Source organism: Myiozetetes cayanensis, unplaced genomic scaffold, assembly GCF_022539395.1.
Source record: "Myiozetetes cayanensis isolate MyiCay16 unplaced genomic scaffold, myiCay2020 scf2-11, whole genome shotgun sequence".
Lineage (NCBI taxonomy): Eukaryota > Metazoa > Chordata > Aves > Passeriformes > Tyrannidae > Myiozetetes > Myiozetetes cayanensis.
In genome coordinates, this window is record NW_026087411.1 from 80,772,007 (window position 1) to 80,788,606 (window position 16,600).

Below are 16,600 nucleotides of genomic sequence, written 5' to 3' on the forward strand. Positions count from 1 at the left end.
TGTGAGCTTCTTTCTCCTCCCCCATGCCCTTTATTGAAAAGCAAAACTTCATCTTGTGGTTGGACACAAGCCTTTGCATTTAATGGATTATTTGAATGAAGTGAGAAGTGGATGCTTTGCGAAGTAGTGGGACACTGGACGCACAAACTCATTAACGTAGCAGTGAGTCTTCCTTGAGCTGGGTGTGCTCTTGCATTGGAAGCCACGTTCATCCGTGACTGCAGCCACTTTGGTATCCCACAGCTGTATGTAGAAGTTAACTACACACAACACAGTACAGATGAGGAGACAGGAGTGTGTAATTCAGGATACTATAGTGTGGGGTTTTTAGCACCTTGCAGGCACTTTGAGTCATGGCTCATAGTCACAAATGCCAGTTCTAGGGTCTTTTTAGAAAATTAGCGAACACTTCTCAAAAATATGTGGCAATTCAGAACAGAAGCTAACATTATTATCCCAGAAGAAAGGTTCAAGTATTTAAAGTTTCCCTTTTCACAGTAGCTGTAAGGCACAGTATTTCAGTGGTTGCTGTCCAAAATTAGAACTCCTTACACAGTTTCTCTTATTTGTCTGAAATTTTGCCTTCAACACCAAATAAAATCTGAAAAATGTGTCCACTTTGATGCTGTTTCAGGAATTCTAGGAACTGGCCAAGATCCATGTGATAGTCATTCCTCAGGCCATAACCACCATGTGCCTGAAACTGCAGGTCTTCAAAACCATGAAAGAGACGAAGATCATCGATGTTTCCCTCTGTTTCTATATTGTCCACATGCTTGCATGAAATATGCTTCCAGTTGGGATATCTAATAACACGCCAGAACTCCTCACAGTTTTCTTGGAGCCCCTCCACACAGATGACACCAGGTTTCCCAGTTAGGCAGAAGCCAGTCAGATTTAAGTTCTTTGCAGAGTCAAAAATCTTTTTTCTCAGTTCCTGCCTGTAAATATGGTGGCTGTAGATCCACATGCGATGCAACGATTCTTTAACTCTGACTTCTTTTGAAGCACCTTCAGAAGAGATCTTACTGTTTTCCAAGTAAGGCAGGCTGTTGTCCTTCACCCACTGCACAGCTTCACATATGCACAGATCACCTGAATCCAGAGAGCTGATGTGAGAAGTGAGACGGGTGTTGAGCTGCAGCTGTTGCTCTCTGTGCAGCGCATCTGATCTGGCAAAAAGCTGAGGAGCTACCTGAGGATACATATGAGGAAGGTGTACCTGCAGTTCCACCTTTACCTTGAAAACAGAACACACACACAGAGAAAATTAATTCTGCAGCTGCTGAAGGCATGCTAGATTCTTCTTCCCTGTCAAGGGCAGATTATGAGGAGATGTAATTAAGATTGCAGCATCCCAATGACTGCAATTACTTTCACTTTCCTTTTGTCCCAATAACCCATTATTTTGTCTGCTCCTTTTCTTTTGTTCTCAAAATTTCTCATGTTATCCAGGCTGCTCTTCTGCTGTTCACAGAAACTAATGTTATGGCATGGGATAAGGTGCACAGTTACTACCCTCTATGGATATTTCTTGTGTGTTCTCAGTATGTGCTCAGTGTTGCTACAGCGATGAATTGTGTTAGAATCGGGGGGTTTTGAGAATCTTATCCCTTGCCAAAAACACATTTGATCAATGAACTCGGGCCAGTTGCTGGATCTACCCCAGGAAAACAAAAGGAAAACAAGGCCAAGAGGTACATGAAACAGCGTTTATGATTGTATATACTGTATACAGAGACACATGGCAGGGGGGTGTGGAACTAGATGATCTTTAAGGTTGCTCCCAATCTAAACCATCCTATGATTTTATGCATTATTATTATTATTATTTTAAGCAAGTATTCACAATAAAGGGGAAGTATTCTCAGGATTATAGGGGATAAAAAGATTTATGTGCATTTTAGGTTGGGGAAATGTCTAGATTATCTTGTCTGATCTCCTATAAACCCTGGGCTGTTGAATTTCTCTTGATTACTCCTACAGTGCCTTCAAACAGAGCACCACAGTTCTTTGGAAACTGAACCCTGTCTCTGGTCCAAGAGGAGGAGAGGATTTATGTGTCCTCAGTGCTTGAGGCTCCTGTAGACCTTTAGAGGATTCTCACTAGAGTGTACAATCATATGATTAGTCCTGCAGAGAAAAATGAATTGTGAAATGACTAATTATCTTTCCAAGTTCCTTGACAATCTGCCGTAGGTACAAGCTTAGGTATCTTTCTAAAATGCACCCTTTCACCAGCCTTCAGAGAGAAGTTTTATGAACCGTGTAGGCCTGGCTTGTGCTGGAGTAGTGAGGTTTTTTCTAGGTTTCCAAATAATCACGAGGCCAGCTCATTACCCAGTAAATTCTTCTAATGTTTAATTATCCTTGTTCTGAGGAAAATGGTTTCTAGGCTGAGTTTGTTCTCAATTTCTAGTCATTGCACTATTATACACTCAGACCTATATTCTCTGTGCAAGTATTTACATCACTTACTTGTCATATTGTTGATCTTTCTTCAATCAGATAAACTATTGTCACTCCTTATACTGTAAGTTTGGTTTCCCTACTCATAGGCTGGGTTTGTTTTAATATTTGTGTGACTCCTCTTAATTTTATTCTGCTATGTGGGGCTGTTTTTACATTACTGTATTTCAAATGCAGATCAGTTAATGTTAGTACATGTAAAAGAGGTGGAAGAGAGAAATAATAGTGATTTTGCTAGAATAATGTAAAGTCCAACATATGTATTCCCGTGCAGGGAACACTGAAATGCACAACAATTCATAAACCAGTAAACTCTGGTTGCACAGCCTCTTGTGAATGCTGTGTGTGCCACTGATATTGGTGTCTATTTCTATGTGCCATTCTATTAGCCTTTATTGACCAGAGAAAGTTAATACTCAAATAAATCACAGCCAAGACTTTTCTGTTACTCTTGGCTCTTGAAAAAGCAAACAAAGATGAGATGGGGTTTTTCTCGCCTCTTTTTTCAGAGTAGAGTTTTCAAGTGTGTGTAGGAGTAAAGAAAACAACACACATGAACACGTCTACTTGGCAGTTCTTACCTTCGCCTCCCCCACATCAAGGGCGATGCAATATTCGAGCTGCGGGGGAGAGCTCCATTAGCGTTTTTAAGGTAGCGCTGGACGCTGGGCACAGCATCTTTATCCAGGTTGATTTCACCCCTTTTGGGAAACATCGAAAGGAGCATTTCCACTTCCAGCAGCTGGAGTTCCAGGCATTCTTTTACCGTGACAGCCATCGCGCTGTCCTCCACGCCCGCCTGGAACGAGAGGCCTGGAGTCAAGTCGCGGTGTTTAGCACACGGTGAGGTTTGAGCCCCACGTCACAACCCAACAAGGAAGCCCCACGATTGTGTAAGGGCAGCACTTGATTAAACGCGGCTGGGCGCACAGCCCAGGAGTGCTCCACACACGGCGGGCAGGGCTGGCACCCCGGTGCTCCACAGAGCCAGGCGGAGCCGTGCCGGGCTCAGGGATGGGGAGGGGCACAGGCTGGACACCTGCCGTGGTTCGACCCCAGCCGGCAGCCGAGCCCCGGGTTCCCCCCACCCGCGGGATCGGGGGAGAGTCGGAAGGGTAAGCGCCAGAAGACCCGTGGGTTTGAGATAAAGGCAGTTTAATATGAAAAATTAAAGCCGTGCACACAAGCCGTGCAAAACAAGGATTAATTCACTGGGCAGGCGGGCGTTCAGCCGTCCCCGGGAGATGTAGGGAGCAGGGAAATGTAACGTGCAACGGTGGCTTGGGAAGACAAACGGCATCACTCCGAACGTGTGCCCCCTGTTCCTCCTTCTTCCCCACACTTTATAGACTGAGCTTGATGGCACACGGTCTGGAATATCCCTTTGGTCAGTTGGGATCACCCGTCCTGGCTGTGTCTCCTCCCAACCTCCCACGTACCCACAGCTGCCTCGCCAGCGTGGCAGTACGGAAAGCAGCAAAGGCCTTGGCTCTGTGTAAGCCCTGCTCAGCAATAACAAAAACGTCTCCACATTATCAACCCTGTGTTCAGAACAAACCCAAAACACAGCCCCGTACCAGCCACTGCGAAGAAAAACAACTCCGCCCCAGCCCAAACCAGCACACCGGGGCGGCAGTTTGGAGTCCGAGCGTGACGCCAGTGAAGCTGTGCAAGACTGGCTGTCCCCGGGGGCCCGCCGGCCGGACACAGCCGGTCCCGCAGGAGCGGGGCGGGAGCGGGGCGGGATGGGCGCGGCTCGCAGGGAGTGGGCGTGGCCCTGGCGCCACGTGGCGGGATAAGCCCCGCCCATCGCGTGGCCATTGGTCGTTGAGCCGCGTGTGGGCGTGGCCGCGCCGGCTCCGTGCGGGGCGCGCGGCGGCAGCGGGGCCGGAGGGAGCTCGTCCTGTCCCATCCCGTCCCATCCCGTCCCGTCCCGTCCCTCCCGGCAGGTGGGTCCGGGCGTCGGCGCCGGGGGGTCCTGAGGGGATCAGCCGTGCAGGGAGGCGGCTGCTGAGGTGCCCGTGGTGGCGTGTGTCCGGCCGGCCCCACCCAGCCCGGCCCGGCTCGGCGGCTCTGTGCGCCTCTGTGCTCCGTGGCCGGGGTGGTCCGCACGGAGCGCCTCGGCAGAGCCGACACCCGAGGGAAACGTCCCGGGGACACTGCTGGGGGATTGCCTGCGAGGGCTTGGAGAGGGAGGGCAGGCTGCTCTGGGCGTCGAGAGTTGGTCTGAGGGGTCGCGACCGAGCGCGGTGGGCGCTGATGTCGCGGTGAGAAGAGGGCGGGAAGTTGTCGGGAGCCCTGGATCCAGCCGAGCGGGAATCGAGGCTCTCCGCCTCCTCCCCGTGTGTGATATGTTTAAATCTGGTCGAGCGCTGTTTATCTATCCAGTGCTGCACAGGGAATGTAGGGGCTCCTTCACTCTGGTGGCGCCTGGCTGCACTCCACCAAGGGAGTGGTTTATTTAAAGTGTCCTCTGGGCTTCAGAGGTGAAGTGTAAAACGCGAAACTGATTACAACAGCTTGAGTTCTCTCACTTGTATCTGTGTTACTTCCTGCTCCAGAAATGGATCCTGAAGCCCTTAGGAAGTACTCAGCCTTACATCCCAAGCCTGCCGGCCTGGCTCTGCAGTACGGCACCGCTGGATTTCGCACCAGGGCCGAGCAGCTGGATCACGTCGTGTTCCGCATGGGCCTGCTCGCAGTCCTCAGGTCCAAAGCTGTGGCAGCAACTATTGGCGTCATGGTTACAGCATCTCATAACCCTGAGGTAAGATCAGCCTTTTCGTTAAACATGGGACCAGTTTGGTGGAGTGACGTGAAATGTTTTGGTAGAATGATGGAAAGATGTGATCAGTTTGGTGGAATCAAAGCTCATCATGGCACTGAGAGACCAGGTCCTGAAGACACTTGGACCTGCTTAAAGCACACATTTAGCCTGCTCCCTGTAAATAGGATCTCTGGCATATTTGAAGTTACTTTTCCCTCTGACCCAAGCATCATTTTTTCTCATGTGGAAATGGTGTAACATAGAAAACGTTTTATGTTGCAAAGTAACTTTCTGATGTTATCAAGCTAGGAGCACCCTTGAGAAGAAAGGAACTTCTGAGCAAAATTTGTAAGTTTTAAAAAGAAACACCCAAATACAGCAATTACAAATCAGGCACTTAGACTTATTGCTGCTGTGGAGCATTGCAGGTTATCTGAATCTCCCCTGACGTCATTGTAATGTCAAATGAGTTTCATACCAAAATTACAAGGGGTAAAAAGTTGGTTACTTAATATGCTGTTATGGTTCTTTTGGAGGGCTTGTTGGAGTTTTAAATAAACATCTAAGGTTTTGCATCCCAGCAGTTCTCCACCTTTAAAGAAGCAATGTGATTGAACCATGTGTTTGCTGTCTTCAAAGAGATTTTACTAAGTTCCCCACTTGTAGACTTAGTAACTTTTGTTCTTTTTTTTCTGCTAAGGAAGACAATGGCATAAAGCTGGTTGATCCTCTTGGAGAAATGCTGCACCCTTCCTGGGAAGAGTATGCCACACAACTAGCAAATGCAGAGGAGCAAGAATTACAGAAAGTGATCACTGAGATCTGCCAAAAAGCAGCAGTGGACCTGCACAAAGATGCTTTGGTTTTTATTGGTAGAGACACCAGGTAATTACAAAATGCTGTAGATGTATACTACTTTTATGGAAGTGCCAGTGCTGTGTTCATGGGTGCTTTTGGGGTGTTTTGGCCCCCGCAGCCAGATTATGCTTTTTCTATGCCTAAATTTATGATTATAGCAATAAGCAAAAGTTTTCCAATGCTGTTCCTACGTTAGCTTCCATGATAGCTACAAGAACTTCTTATCACTGTTTCTGGATGCGATGCTTTACTGTGGTGTTGGGGATTTTTGTTGGGGACACTGTGGGATGTCCACCTGTGTTCAGCAGTTTACTTGCCTTTGCAATTCCCTGGGGTGTTGGCTTTCAAATTTCTTTATTGAGAATTACCTACAATAGAAAAAGGTATGGATTTCTTCTTCACTCTGAGTCTAAACCTACTGACAGGAAGCTTATAGAGTCTTCCACATGTGTTTCTTTCCCAAGTCCATACATAAATGTCTTTGCAAAGGTTATCAGTTTTGTTTGTTCTTTTCCAGGCCAAGCAGTGAGAAACTCTCCCAGTCAGTAATAGATGGGATCCTTGTTCTGGGTGGTCAGTACCACGGTATGTTAAACTTCTGCAATTCTAGTTTGATTCAAGTTTTTTATGTATGCCTAAAGCAGTAGCCCAGACACATTTCCATTCTTGCTTGTAACAGTGTCCTTTCAGGGTATTTGTATGGCTTTAATGCAAGGAGTGGTGGGGTGGGGGGGTGTCATCTTTTTGCAAGAGAACTTCAAAAATTTCATGTATTTCCTGCACTGCATTTGTCTGTATACTGGACAACTTTGAATCAACAGTTAATTTGCAATTCTATTTCTGAATCTCATTCCTTTTATTTCATGCTAGATTATGGTCTGGTGACAACACCACAGCTACATTACATGGTCTGCTGTCAAAATACCCAAGGGCAGTATGGGAAAGCAACACTGGAAGGCTATTACGAAAAACTATCCAAAGCTTTTATGGAACTGATAAAACAGGTGAATAGTGCGTGTTATCTTCTTCATGCAAGTGTACAAAATTATTATCTTCTGATTGTTAGCTTGCTTGGGCCTGAATTTTCGAATTCAGCTTGCCTCTAGTTGTGGTTTCACTAGGGCAATGGTTCACTTTGCCCCTTCTTCCCTTGTGCTAAGTCTCACAGCTCTGGAGAGTGTCAGAGGCACCTGAAGATTGACTGTGCCAATGGAATAGGAGCCCTGAAACTATCCGAAATGAAGCCCTACTTTCCACGAGAGGTGCTAATTCACATATATAATGATGGAACCAAGGAGAAACTCAATCATTTATGTGGTGCAGATTTTGTGAAAGTTCATCAGAAACCACCTGGAGGTACGTAGTTGGTAATTTTATATCACTTCACCTCCTCTACAGGCCTGAAAGCGCAGGGTCTAGCAAGGGTGTATCGTCCTCAGAGCTCCCTTTTTCTTACTAAGTGACTGCATGAGTGGTTCTGCTGGTGCAATGGAAAGAGAGAATTGTATGGCCAGGTTTGGCACATCTCTAGTTTATGTTAAACTGTTTGGAGGGATACAGTATCTCTCTGAGTGGCTGAAATATGTTTGGCAGTCTGTTCTGAATGTTAAGATGATGTAGTCCAAAGATCAGTCAGGACTGGCTTATTGTTGTTGATTTTACTTCCCTTTGTGATATGAAGAAACATTTACATTGTGGGCTGGGTTTGCAGACACTTTTCCGGGTTCCTGAAGAAGATTGGGAATAATTAACAGCTTGGTTCCAGCAGACTGGTATATTGACATATTAGTGACTGACATCATAAAGCAGAGAGGAAATTGTTTGAGCTGTTTTCCTGCCTAGCGTATAAAAGAAAATCCCCGAACTGGAAGAACAGGCTGGTTTGAATATGAGGCTAAATTTGAGGCTAAAATGGGTTCTCCATTGGACAGCTGCATTCTCACTGCAACTGCTGGCCAGATCTGAACACCAAGTTGTGCTGTGGTTTCCTCTTCCCATGCTGCTTGTGTGCTGGAGAAATGCCATAATGGGAGCAGCACAGTGTCAGTCACTGCTGGGGGTGGAGGCCTGTGTGTCACCTCTGGATCCTGGCTTTAACTGTGCCTGATGAGAGACTCTTTGGTCATTTCCATGCAGGGCTGTGCTCTGAAAAGACAATGTGTTTTCCTAATTACTTACAGAAATAAATTATCTGATTTCTCTAAAGAGTTAAGTGGTATCAGCTTCCTGTTTAAAGTCATAGGGAGTCTCGGCCTGTTAAATGTTGCAGTTGCCATTATCTCATGCTTTGGCTTCAGGACCTCATGGGCAGTGGGATTTAGTGTCCTGTATCACTTTAGGCAAGCAGGAGAAGAAACAGGCAAGGTTTGGAGTATAATTTCCTGTGCTCTGAAGGGCAAGGTGTAACCAAGGTGGGCCAGTTTTTCTCTCTACTTATGTACTAAAATACTTTTTCCAAGAAGGGGTCAGAGGATGTAGCATGTCCTTAGGAGCTCCCTGTCTGGGTTCCTGGTGGACTCTGAAATCAACCTTGGGAATGGCCAGCTGCAGTTTCTGAGAAATAGACTCTGAGGTTAATGCAACCTTATGACATCTAAAGAAAAGCAGATGTACCTTAACTAAAGCAATTCATTTCTGTGTGGCATTGCTGTGCCACTGAGGACTGTTTCCTAGCTGTTTCTCTCTTGGAATTAAGCCTGGAAAATTTTTGAGGCAGGTACTCCTTATGCATAATATACATTGTTGTGTAAATTAATATCAAGCACACTAAATGTGAGGCATTTTATAGCCGGCAGATCCACTTATATATTTTTTGTACAGCTCTGAGAAATCTTGGTGATGGCTACTTTGGAGAGGGGTGGTTTTTTTAATGTTAGGATTTATCTGCCACCTCCTGTTGTAACTGTGCTTCAGCGATGGCTTTGCTGCTGTGGGGGTGCACGCTTGTCTTGCATTAGGAAAGAAATCAAAGGGCAGGTGCAGGTCTGGCAAGTGGGAATGGAATAAAATTAAACAGGCCAGAAGTATTTCTGAAGGAAAAGCATTATTTGATGCAAGGGAAAAATAATTATTGTTGTCTTGGAGGGTGAAGTATAGAGTACGCAGAGGACCTGCTGTGAGCAGGGAAGTGCAGTGACATGGCCCCGGAGCCCTCTGCCTGGATATAGTTTGTCACCACGCTCAGGGCTGCACAGCGTGCCACACCCTGCTCAGAGGAGCAGGGAGGGAGGGCTGGATGTGTGCCCATGTCCAGCTAAGGCCACTCAGCTGCCACTCGCTGCTGCAGGCTCCTGCCCCAGTGCCAGGCAGGGCCCTGGGTGTCCCTGCAAATGGGCTGGGCTCACTTTGCTGTGCAGTGGGGGAAAGCGACTTGCCTCCGCCTGAAGGTGGTGTGTATGGTCTGTCTGTGGTGTATGGATGTCTGCTTGCTGGTGACTGGGTGTGTAAGGAAAGGGGTGGGTGTTCCGCTGCTGCAAGGTTTTTAACCTTGTGGCATCACTGATACTCAGTCCTTATTTCTGAGTTTGAGATGTGACTACGTGCAGTAGTTCTGGGACTGCTTTTCATACACTGAGGAGAAGGTGTAGCATCAGTAATGTTTAGAGAACCTGCGTTTTTGATGTTAGTATTTGTATTTTTGATTTGAATATGCACTTTTCAGTTGCCATTCAGTACAGGTTCCCTGTTACATGTCTCTCAGTCTGTTTGACAGCGTTATTTTTGTGTGTGTTCACAGAGCTAATTTCCTCATGAGATCCACTTGGACTAATTTGAACACTTTGTGGTTTTTTGTCTCTAACTTGCATTTGTAACCCTGTGTGCACTAGGTCTAGACATGAAGCCCAATGAGAGATGCTGCTCATTTGATGGCGATGCAGATAGAATTGTTTACTACTATAAGGACACGACCGGCCATTTTCACCTAATCGATGGAGATAAAATAGCAACTTTAATTAGTATCTTCCTTAAAGAACTTCTTGCCAAGGTAACTTTAACATATGAAGTGAATGGTGCCACATAGCATTCTCTCCGCACAGGACATAGAGAGAAAAAGCTTTTCTTTCCAAGAGGACTGAAGTCCTCTTGGACTCAGTGTCTATGATACTGAACATAGACAAGGCAACCTGGTTTTGTTTTCTTGGAGTTCAGCTCATTTCTATGTCAGAGACGCTGGCCAGTGAGGAGAACTTGTGCTTGCCCCCAGCCTGTGCTTGCTTTTGCACTGGAAGCTTTGACTTTACTGCTTGCGTATGTGTCCTCATGCAATGCCATGTGCCTGGCCTGTGCACAGAGCTAACTGAATCTGAAAAAGCAGTTTGCAAAGTCTTGAGCTTGGAGAGCTGCTTCAGCCAGCCACAAGAAAAAACAAAACAGGATATACAAAGACTTGGACAGAATTCATGTTGTTTTAAACATAAGAAAGTTCTCCGTGAGCTTGTGCCTTCCTCTGATGCCCAGGAGTTTTAAGTATATGTTTGACAATTCTAATTATTCTTCAGTTTATCCTACTATGGGCTATGTGCCCATAGGACACTAAAGCACTTGGCTTCTTGGTTTGCTCAGGTGAGACAGAACTTCAAGATGGCCGTGGTACAAACAGCGTATGCCAATGGGAGTTCGACACGCTACCTCGAGGAAACACTAAAGGTATTCTCCATATTTTAACTTGGTAGTTTTTCTGCAATTGTTGTTTAATGCAAATTTGTTTACTTTGAAAATAAATGCTTCTGTAATACGATTGTTGGAAAACTTAAATAGGGCGAAAATAAATTACTCCTTCAAAGCTGCAGTACTGACTAAATTATTGGTGGCAAAGGAGACCCAAGAGAGCAAAGCTGAAAAAGTTCTAGTCAGCTTTTACTAATTTTAAAAAAGTTAAACAAAATCCATTTTTCCTTCTCAGACAAGTTGAGGACTTTATAGCTTTGCAGCAAAGTGAGTTGGTAAAGGCTCCTTGGTATTTTGACACTGATTCTTTAATTTTCTGCAACAAGTTAAATGTTGTTCATTACAAAAACCGAGGGGAGGTGTTATTTCTGTTTGTATAGAAGTCTGTTGTGTTCCCTGAAGCCGTAAGCTGAACTGGCTTTTTCTAGGTTTAGAGTTTGTTTCTTGATTTCTTTCATTAGTCTTTATTTACACTTCAATAAATGAAATCTTTTTTAATTGGGTCTGCAGAAACAGTGGAGAATTTTAGCTCTGGGGAGTCAGTGGCTGTGAAACATGGCTTAATTTATAATAGTCTATCCAGGTTGGCGCTCAGTTCCCTCACTTCACTTGACTTGCAGTTCCTGTCTTCTGAGGACAGTCTGTAACATCCTTGCCATTCTCTGCATATCTTTAGGCTGCAGGTACCTGTGCACTGCGTCAAAACAGGAGTGAAACACTTGCATCACAAGGCCCAGGAGTTTGATGTTGGTGTTTATTTCGAGGCAAATGGACATGGTACAGTAAGTGTGACCATGTAATGCATATCAGCAGCCAATATGTACAAAATTTTAGTCAGACTAGCTGGAGAACATCTTTTCACTCTCTGCTTACTTTTATAAACAAGGCTTTTCTCTCCTTGTTTGAAAGCAGACTTGTTTTCCCCTTCTGTATTTATCATAGCATTGCCACCAGCTTCTCTGTGGTTTATGAGGGCATGGGGATTCATGACAGCAAATATTAATGATAGTTATTTGGGCTTAGATGGTAAAAGTTTTTTCCTTGTTGCTGCACATGTCCTAATTTGATCTTGACAAGCTCTCATCTTTTTATTCTAGGTATTATTTAGTAAAGCTGCTGAAGCTAAAATAAGACAATTGGTGAAAGAGGAGAAGGATGACGAAAAAAGAGAAGCAGCAAAGGTGCTTGAAAACATGATTGACCTGATTAATCAGGTAAAAACTGAGAGAAATGAATCACTATGTTGGCAGTCATGAGGCTTACCCTGTTTGTGAGTTCCTGTCAGGCTACTGCTGGGCACTGCTGGAGCCAGGAAGCTGGGTGCCATGACAGAAGGGGCCAAGAAGAGGAGGGTTGGACCAGTCTTTAGAAAGATGTGATACTTTCTCATGAGTGGATGCAGAATGCTTTTTACCTGGTGCAGTCTGCTGGCTGCAGGACGTAGAGGGACTGGGATAGCACGGGAACCTAGTGCTAGGATGTGACTTGTTCATGATTCAACAAGTAGTAATCTTTTGTTTGAAGTTTTTCACTAAGTTGTACAGTACAGGAGGATGGGGGTGTTCCAGTGCTTGGATCCACACAGCCCTGGGACTCCATGTCTTAGAACAGATGTTTTTTGTCTGTGGTAGTGCCAAAGACCCCCGAACAACAGTGAGGTGCCAGTCCTCCTCAGTAGAGGTGAGGACTATCACTTGCCCTTGGCAGAGCTGTACAAATCTGCTGCTCTTCTTGTCTCAGGGGCAGCGTGGGATGGACAAAAAACCCAAAACAAACATTCCTCGCCCCTCCAACCAAACCAACCAAGCTCAGCTATACTGGGCAAGTTGACCTGGCTGTACTTGCACTCTCTTCAGCTGGAACCTTACTAATCAAATCCTGCCTTCCTTTCTTCACTTTAGACTGCTCCAGTGTTTCTTCCCTTTCTGTTAACAGACTGTTGGCGATGCCATCTCAGACATGCTGGTTATTGAAGCAATCCTGGCTTTGAAAGGTCTGACTGTGCAACAGTGGGATGCCCTCTACACTGACCTTCCCAATCGGCTGCTCAAAGTTCAGGTGAGTTACACACCACACTGGCTCATGTTACAGCAGCCTCTCGAGGCCCTGCTGTGAGCTTTTTGTGCCTCCAGATATTTTGATAAGCTTTATTCGAAAGCTGAAACAGCCCATTAAAGGGCAGAAGTAGGCCAAACAAGCCATGAAACGACCCAGAGGAGGGACCAGAATTTGACTTGGACTGAAATAAAAATACAACTTATAAAAATGATGAAATAATAGCTATCTATGTTAAATGGAAAAATCTGACCAGAACTCTTCAAATTTCCTTCTTAACTTTCAAATTAGAAAAATCCCATTTTTCCAAGGGCCCTGCTTGCTGGGCAGCTGGATTTTTCTTGCTGTGCCACTTTGTCTAACTTAAATGTTCAAGCTTTCAAGCTCTTGCTTCTTTATCCTCTCCAATATTCAAAGAGCTTGAGCAGAACAGGCTGTGAGGTGGTAGCATTCTATATTACACAAAGTAAGGAAGCTCTTTAATTAACCAGAGAAGAGAATTTAAGCTTTCTGATCTACTGGGAGAAGCTGCAGCTTCACTTCAGGGTCTGACTGAGACAGCATGTTCAGAACTGACCCTTTTTGCAAACGGAGCAGCTGAGCCCTGTCAGGACACGGTTAATACATGCTGAGCAGGGATCCTAGGGATCCCAAGTGTTTGAGTAGCCATTTAATAACTCCCAAATGGAATTCTTCTTCAGGCATCACAACAGATCGAAACCTGAGTTTAATGACTTATCCCTGACACAAATAAATTGTTTCTGACGCCGCAGGTTGCAGACAGGCGCGTTATTGACACAACGGATGCAGAAAGACGTGCGGTTACACCTCCGGGACTGCAGGAGAAAATTGATGCCCTCGTAAAGAAGTACAAATTGTCACGAGCTTTTGTCCGTCCGTCAGGAACAGAGGATGTCGTCAGAATATACGCTGAAGCAGACACACAGGTCAGTGCTTAAACATTTGTTCTGCTTAGCACACGGTGACAGAAGAAGTATGTTTACATACTTGTCAGGTAATCACACTTAACAAATGCTAAATTTGGAAAAAAAGACTTAATGATCACAAAAAGTCTCTTTGGATTTTCTTTTATTTAGAAAAGTAATGTTTCATGTTCTCAAATGTTTATCTTAAAAAGGAAAATGTAAGTGTTTATAAAGGCAGATTTGACACTAGATGATTTTGAAAAGCCTTCTGAGAGCTCAGGGTTAAGAAGAAAGTTACCAAAGCGCTGCCTATCTGCACGATTTCATAAGAGGCAAAATAGAAAAAAAATTCTGTCTTGCTATTAAGTTAGTCCACATCTAAACTTAAGTTGACACCAAAAGCAGTGGTCCTGCTCTCTCTCCTTCACATGCTGCAGCCTGCTTCTCCCTGCCAGCATGACGGCAGTGGCAGAAGATACCTCAGACTGATGGAGCAACAGAGGCAGCACAGCATTTGCAGGAAAACGCTTGCCTTAATATCACATATTTGCTCTAACCTTCTCATGGTGACAGCAGCATAACTAAGTTTTCCATCATTCCGCAGGAGAATGCGGATGCCCTTGCCCACGAAGTGAGCCTGGCTGTTTACCACCTCGCTGGTGGAAAAGGAGCACCACCCCAGCCTATATAGGGAATGATACAACAGCAGTTAAATTACACAACTTCACTTATCTTTTAATATTACTTTCTTTACCACGTGCTCTTGTGCATGTACCCAACCCTTCCTGGGAGTAACAAGGATTGATCAGAACTGAACAGAATATTATTCCACTTATTCTTTACCTCCTTTAGCAACTTACCTCTCAATGAGATGCACTTGCTGCTGGATGTTCCCCTCCCCAGTTTTGTCTAAGTTCTTGACAGGCTATGGCCATGCTGAGAAGGAAATCTGCTGCAGTCCAGCTTAATTCATTGTCACATTGTGCCTGAAATCCAGCTCCTGCACCCTCAGAGCACTGGCCATGGCTGCATAACTGCAGCTCTGCTGTGACTGTGCTCACAGTGGCTGCAGCACAGTGCCTGCTGCAGGAACATCATCCCCACCTTCCCACAGCATCCCAATCATCTGTGGGCAAACAGCATAAGGCACAGGCTGTCACTAGTCTTCAGATTCAGTTTACCTCAGTTCAAGGAGGAAACAATAAAATAAAAAAGAACATTTGCAAATAATAACTTATTATTGCAATATTATCTTAATTAGATACTTTATGAAATTAATTAGAAAGTGATTTGCAGTAATAGTTTTTATAATCACACTTAAGGGGGAAGGGACAGAGACAAGTTTGTCTTCTATGGCCCTTATTGGTGCCCAGCACCATGAAGGGTCTGGGTCAGGTGGATGTAGTGTTTTAAACACACAAGTGTCCTCCTCAGCTTACTTTGATTCAGGGTGTCTACCTCTGACGTTGTTCTTGTAGTCCTGTATTAACTCCTGACATAATGGCATTTTCTAGATAATAAATAAGCACAAGTTCTAATAGATATATATATAAAAAAAAAGACAAAAATAAACTGGAAACAAATTGAAAAAATGTGCACCTTGTATTCTTTTTTTTTTTAGTTTTTTTTAAAGACAGAACTCAAGACAACAAAACATTTACTGTAAATAGTAGGCACCATAATCAATATGAGCCACCAATATTTAAACTTGATTCAGGCCACATCCAGAACTTTTCTCTTATTTACAAATATTTAACTTAAATACAACATTAAGTATTTCATTACATACAAAGTAAGAAAAGAATACTATACACCTGGGAAAGATACAGTATTTCATTTAAATAGTTACACTTCACATAGGCTGCGTAGTACCAGTTTGGTTCATGATTTTATGACCCCTTCAAGAAAATCCTTCTCAACCATTTCTTCTATCTTCTGTCTTGCTTTGCTGGAGAAGGTCTTGAGGTTCTCCATTTTTATGTCCTTACTTGGAAAACAGTTGGGGTAAAGGACAGGGCTCCCTGAGTGTCCAACACATCTGCTTGTGACTTTGCTGTTAAAAACTTGGCTGAGTACGTTGAAGAAAGGCAAAAGCTGCTCAATGCTGCGAACGGTGTAGATTGTTAAAAGCAAGTGACCTGGTTCCCAACTTAGTGTTTTCCCTGAGCCATCTTCCTCTGGGTTTTTCTGTAAGTACAGAGACAAATAATGGCAAATAATACAGGATAAACCAGAAAAAGCACAGGTGAAAATAAAAGAGTAATGTGCAATAAAGTATTTTTCTATATTCCAAAAATATTTGTCCTATCAACAAGACACACATATGCTGGAATGCAGCTTCCAAAGCAGATCCCTTGCTCCTCCTCACCACACCCTGCCGAAGCAGTGGCTGGGAGTGTACAGGTGGCAGTCGCTCAGTCAGTTGCAGTGGGCATTTGAGTCCAACACCTCATCCCAGGGCTGTCCCAAAGCAAGGCAGCCCCTGCCACGCTGCCCTGCAGAGCTACTCCTGGTGCAGCATCCCATGGGATAACACAAATGGCCTGAACTGGTCAGGCTCCTCTCTGGTGACACTCACACTTCACCCTGCTGCCAGCATCAGTGATGATAAACCCCAGAGGAAGTTAAAATACGTACAAAGCATTTTCACTTTGCAGCTTGAGTTCAGAGTTTGCAGGAAGAGCAAAAGCAATGCTGGTTTTAGTATGAGAAATAACACACACTGCAGTTCAGAGAAACACCTGAAGTTGTCCTCAAAGAAAAATAGTTCAGTTACTCATTGCGTGCTCTCAGAAGAACTCAGTTATACTCCTTCCATTCCATGGGGGAATTTCAAGGGAGAGAATTTCAGGAACCC

General features: G+C 44.6%; 3 protein-coding genes across 4 annotated transcripts in view; 1 reads left to right on the top strand and 2 right to left on the bottom strand.

The window, feature by feature from the left end:
* Window positions 1-312: 312 nt before the first annotated feature.
* On the bottom strand, window positions 313-4,070 carry RWDD2A (RWD domain containing 2A). Its single transcript, XM_050314462.1, is given in 4 exon segments — window positions 313-1,240; window positions 3,051-3,100; window positions 3,103-3,268; window positions 4,047-4,070. Coding segments are annotated over 3 exon segments (873 nt in total). The 5' UTR covers window positions 3,248-3,268; window positions 4,047-4,070; the 3' UTR covers window positions 313-562.
* Window positions 4,071-4,327: 257 nt separating this feature from the next.
* On the top strand, window positions 4,328-14,960 carry PGM3 (phosphoglucomutase 3). Of its 2 annotated transcripts, XM_050314436.1 has the most exons (13): window positions 4,328-4,418; window positions 5,031-5,236; window positions 5,937-6,121; window positions 6,612-6,679; window positions 6,965-7,098; window positions 7,255-7,450; window positions 9,922-10,079; window positions 10,658-10,741; window positions 11,446-11,544; window positions 11,860-11,976; window positions 12,698-12,820; window positions 13,591-13,764; window positions 14,348-14,960. In XM_050314436.1, exons 2-13 carry the CDS (start codon window positions 5,033-5,035, stop codon window positions 14,432-14,434), a joined length of 1,629 nt encoding a protein of 542 aa, XP_050170393.1. In that variant the 5' UTR covers window positions 4,328-4,418; window positions 5,031-5,032; the 3' UTR covers window positions 14,435-14,960. The 2 variants fall into 2 exon arrangements, with proteins under 2 accessions (XP_050170393.1, XP_050170394.1); XM_050314437.1 differs by lacking the exon at window positions 4,328-4,418 and having other exon boundaries at window positions 5,119-5,236; window positions 5,941-6,121.
* A 362-nt stretch (window positions 14,961-15,322) lies between these two features.
* The window catches only part of DOP1A (DOP1 leucine zipper like protein A), a 63,556-nt gene continuing 62,278 nt past the window's right edge, over window positions 15,323-16,600 (bottom strand). The window contains 1 exon segment of the mRNA XM_050314429.1: window positions 15,323-15,930. Within this exon segment, the coding sequence (XP_050170386.1) occupies window positions 15,625-15,930 (306 nt within the window). The 3' untranslated portion in view covers window positions 15,323-15,624.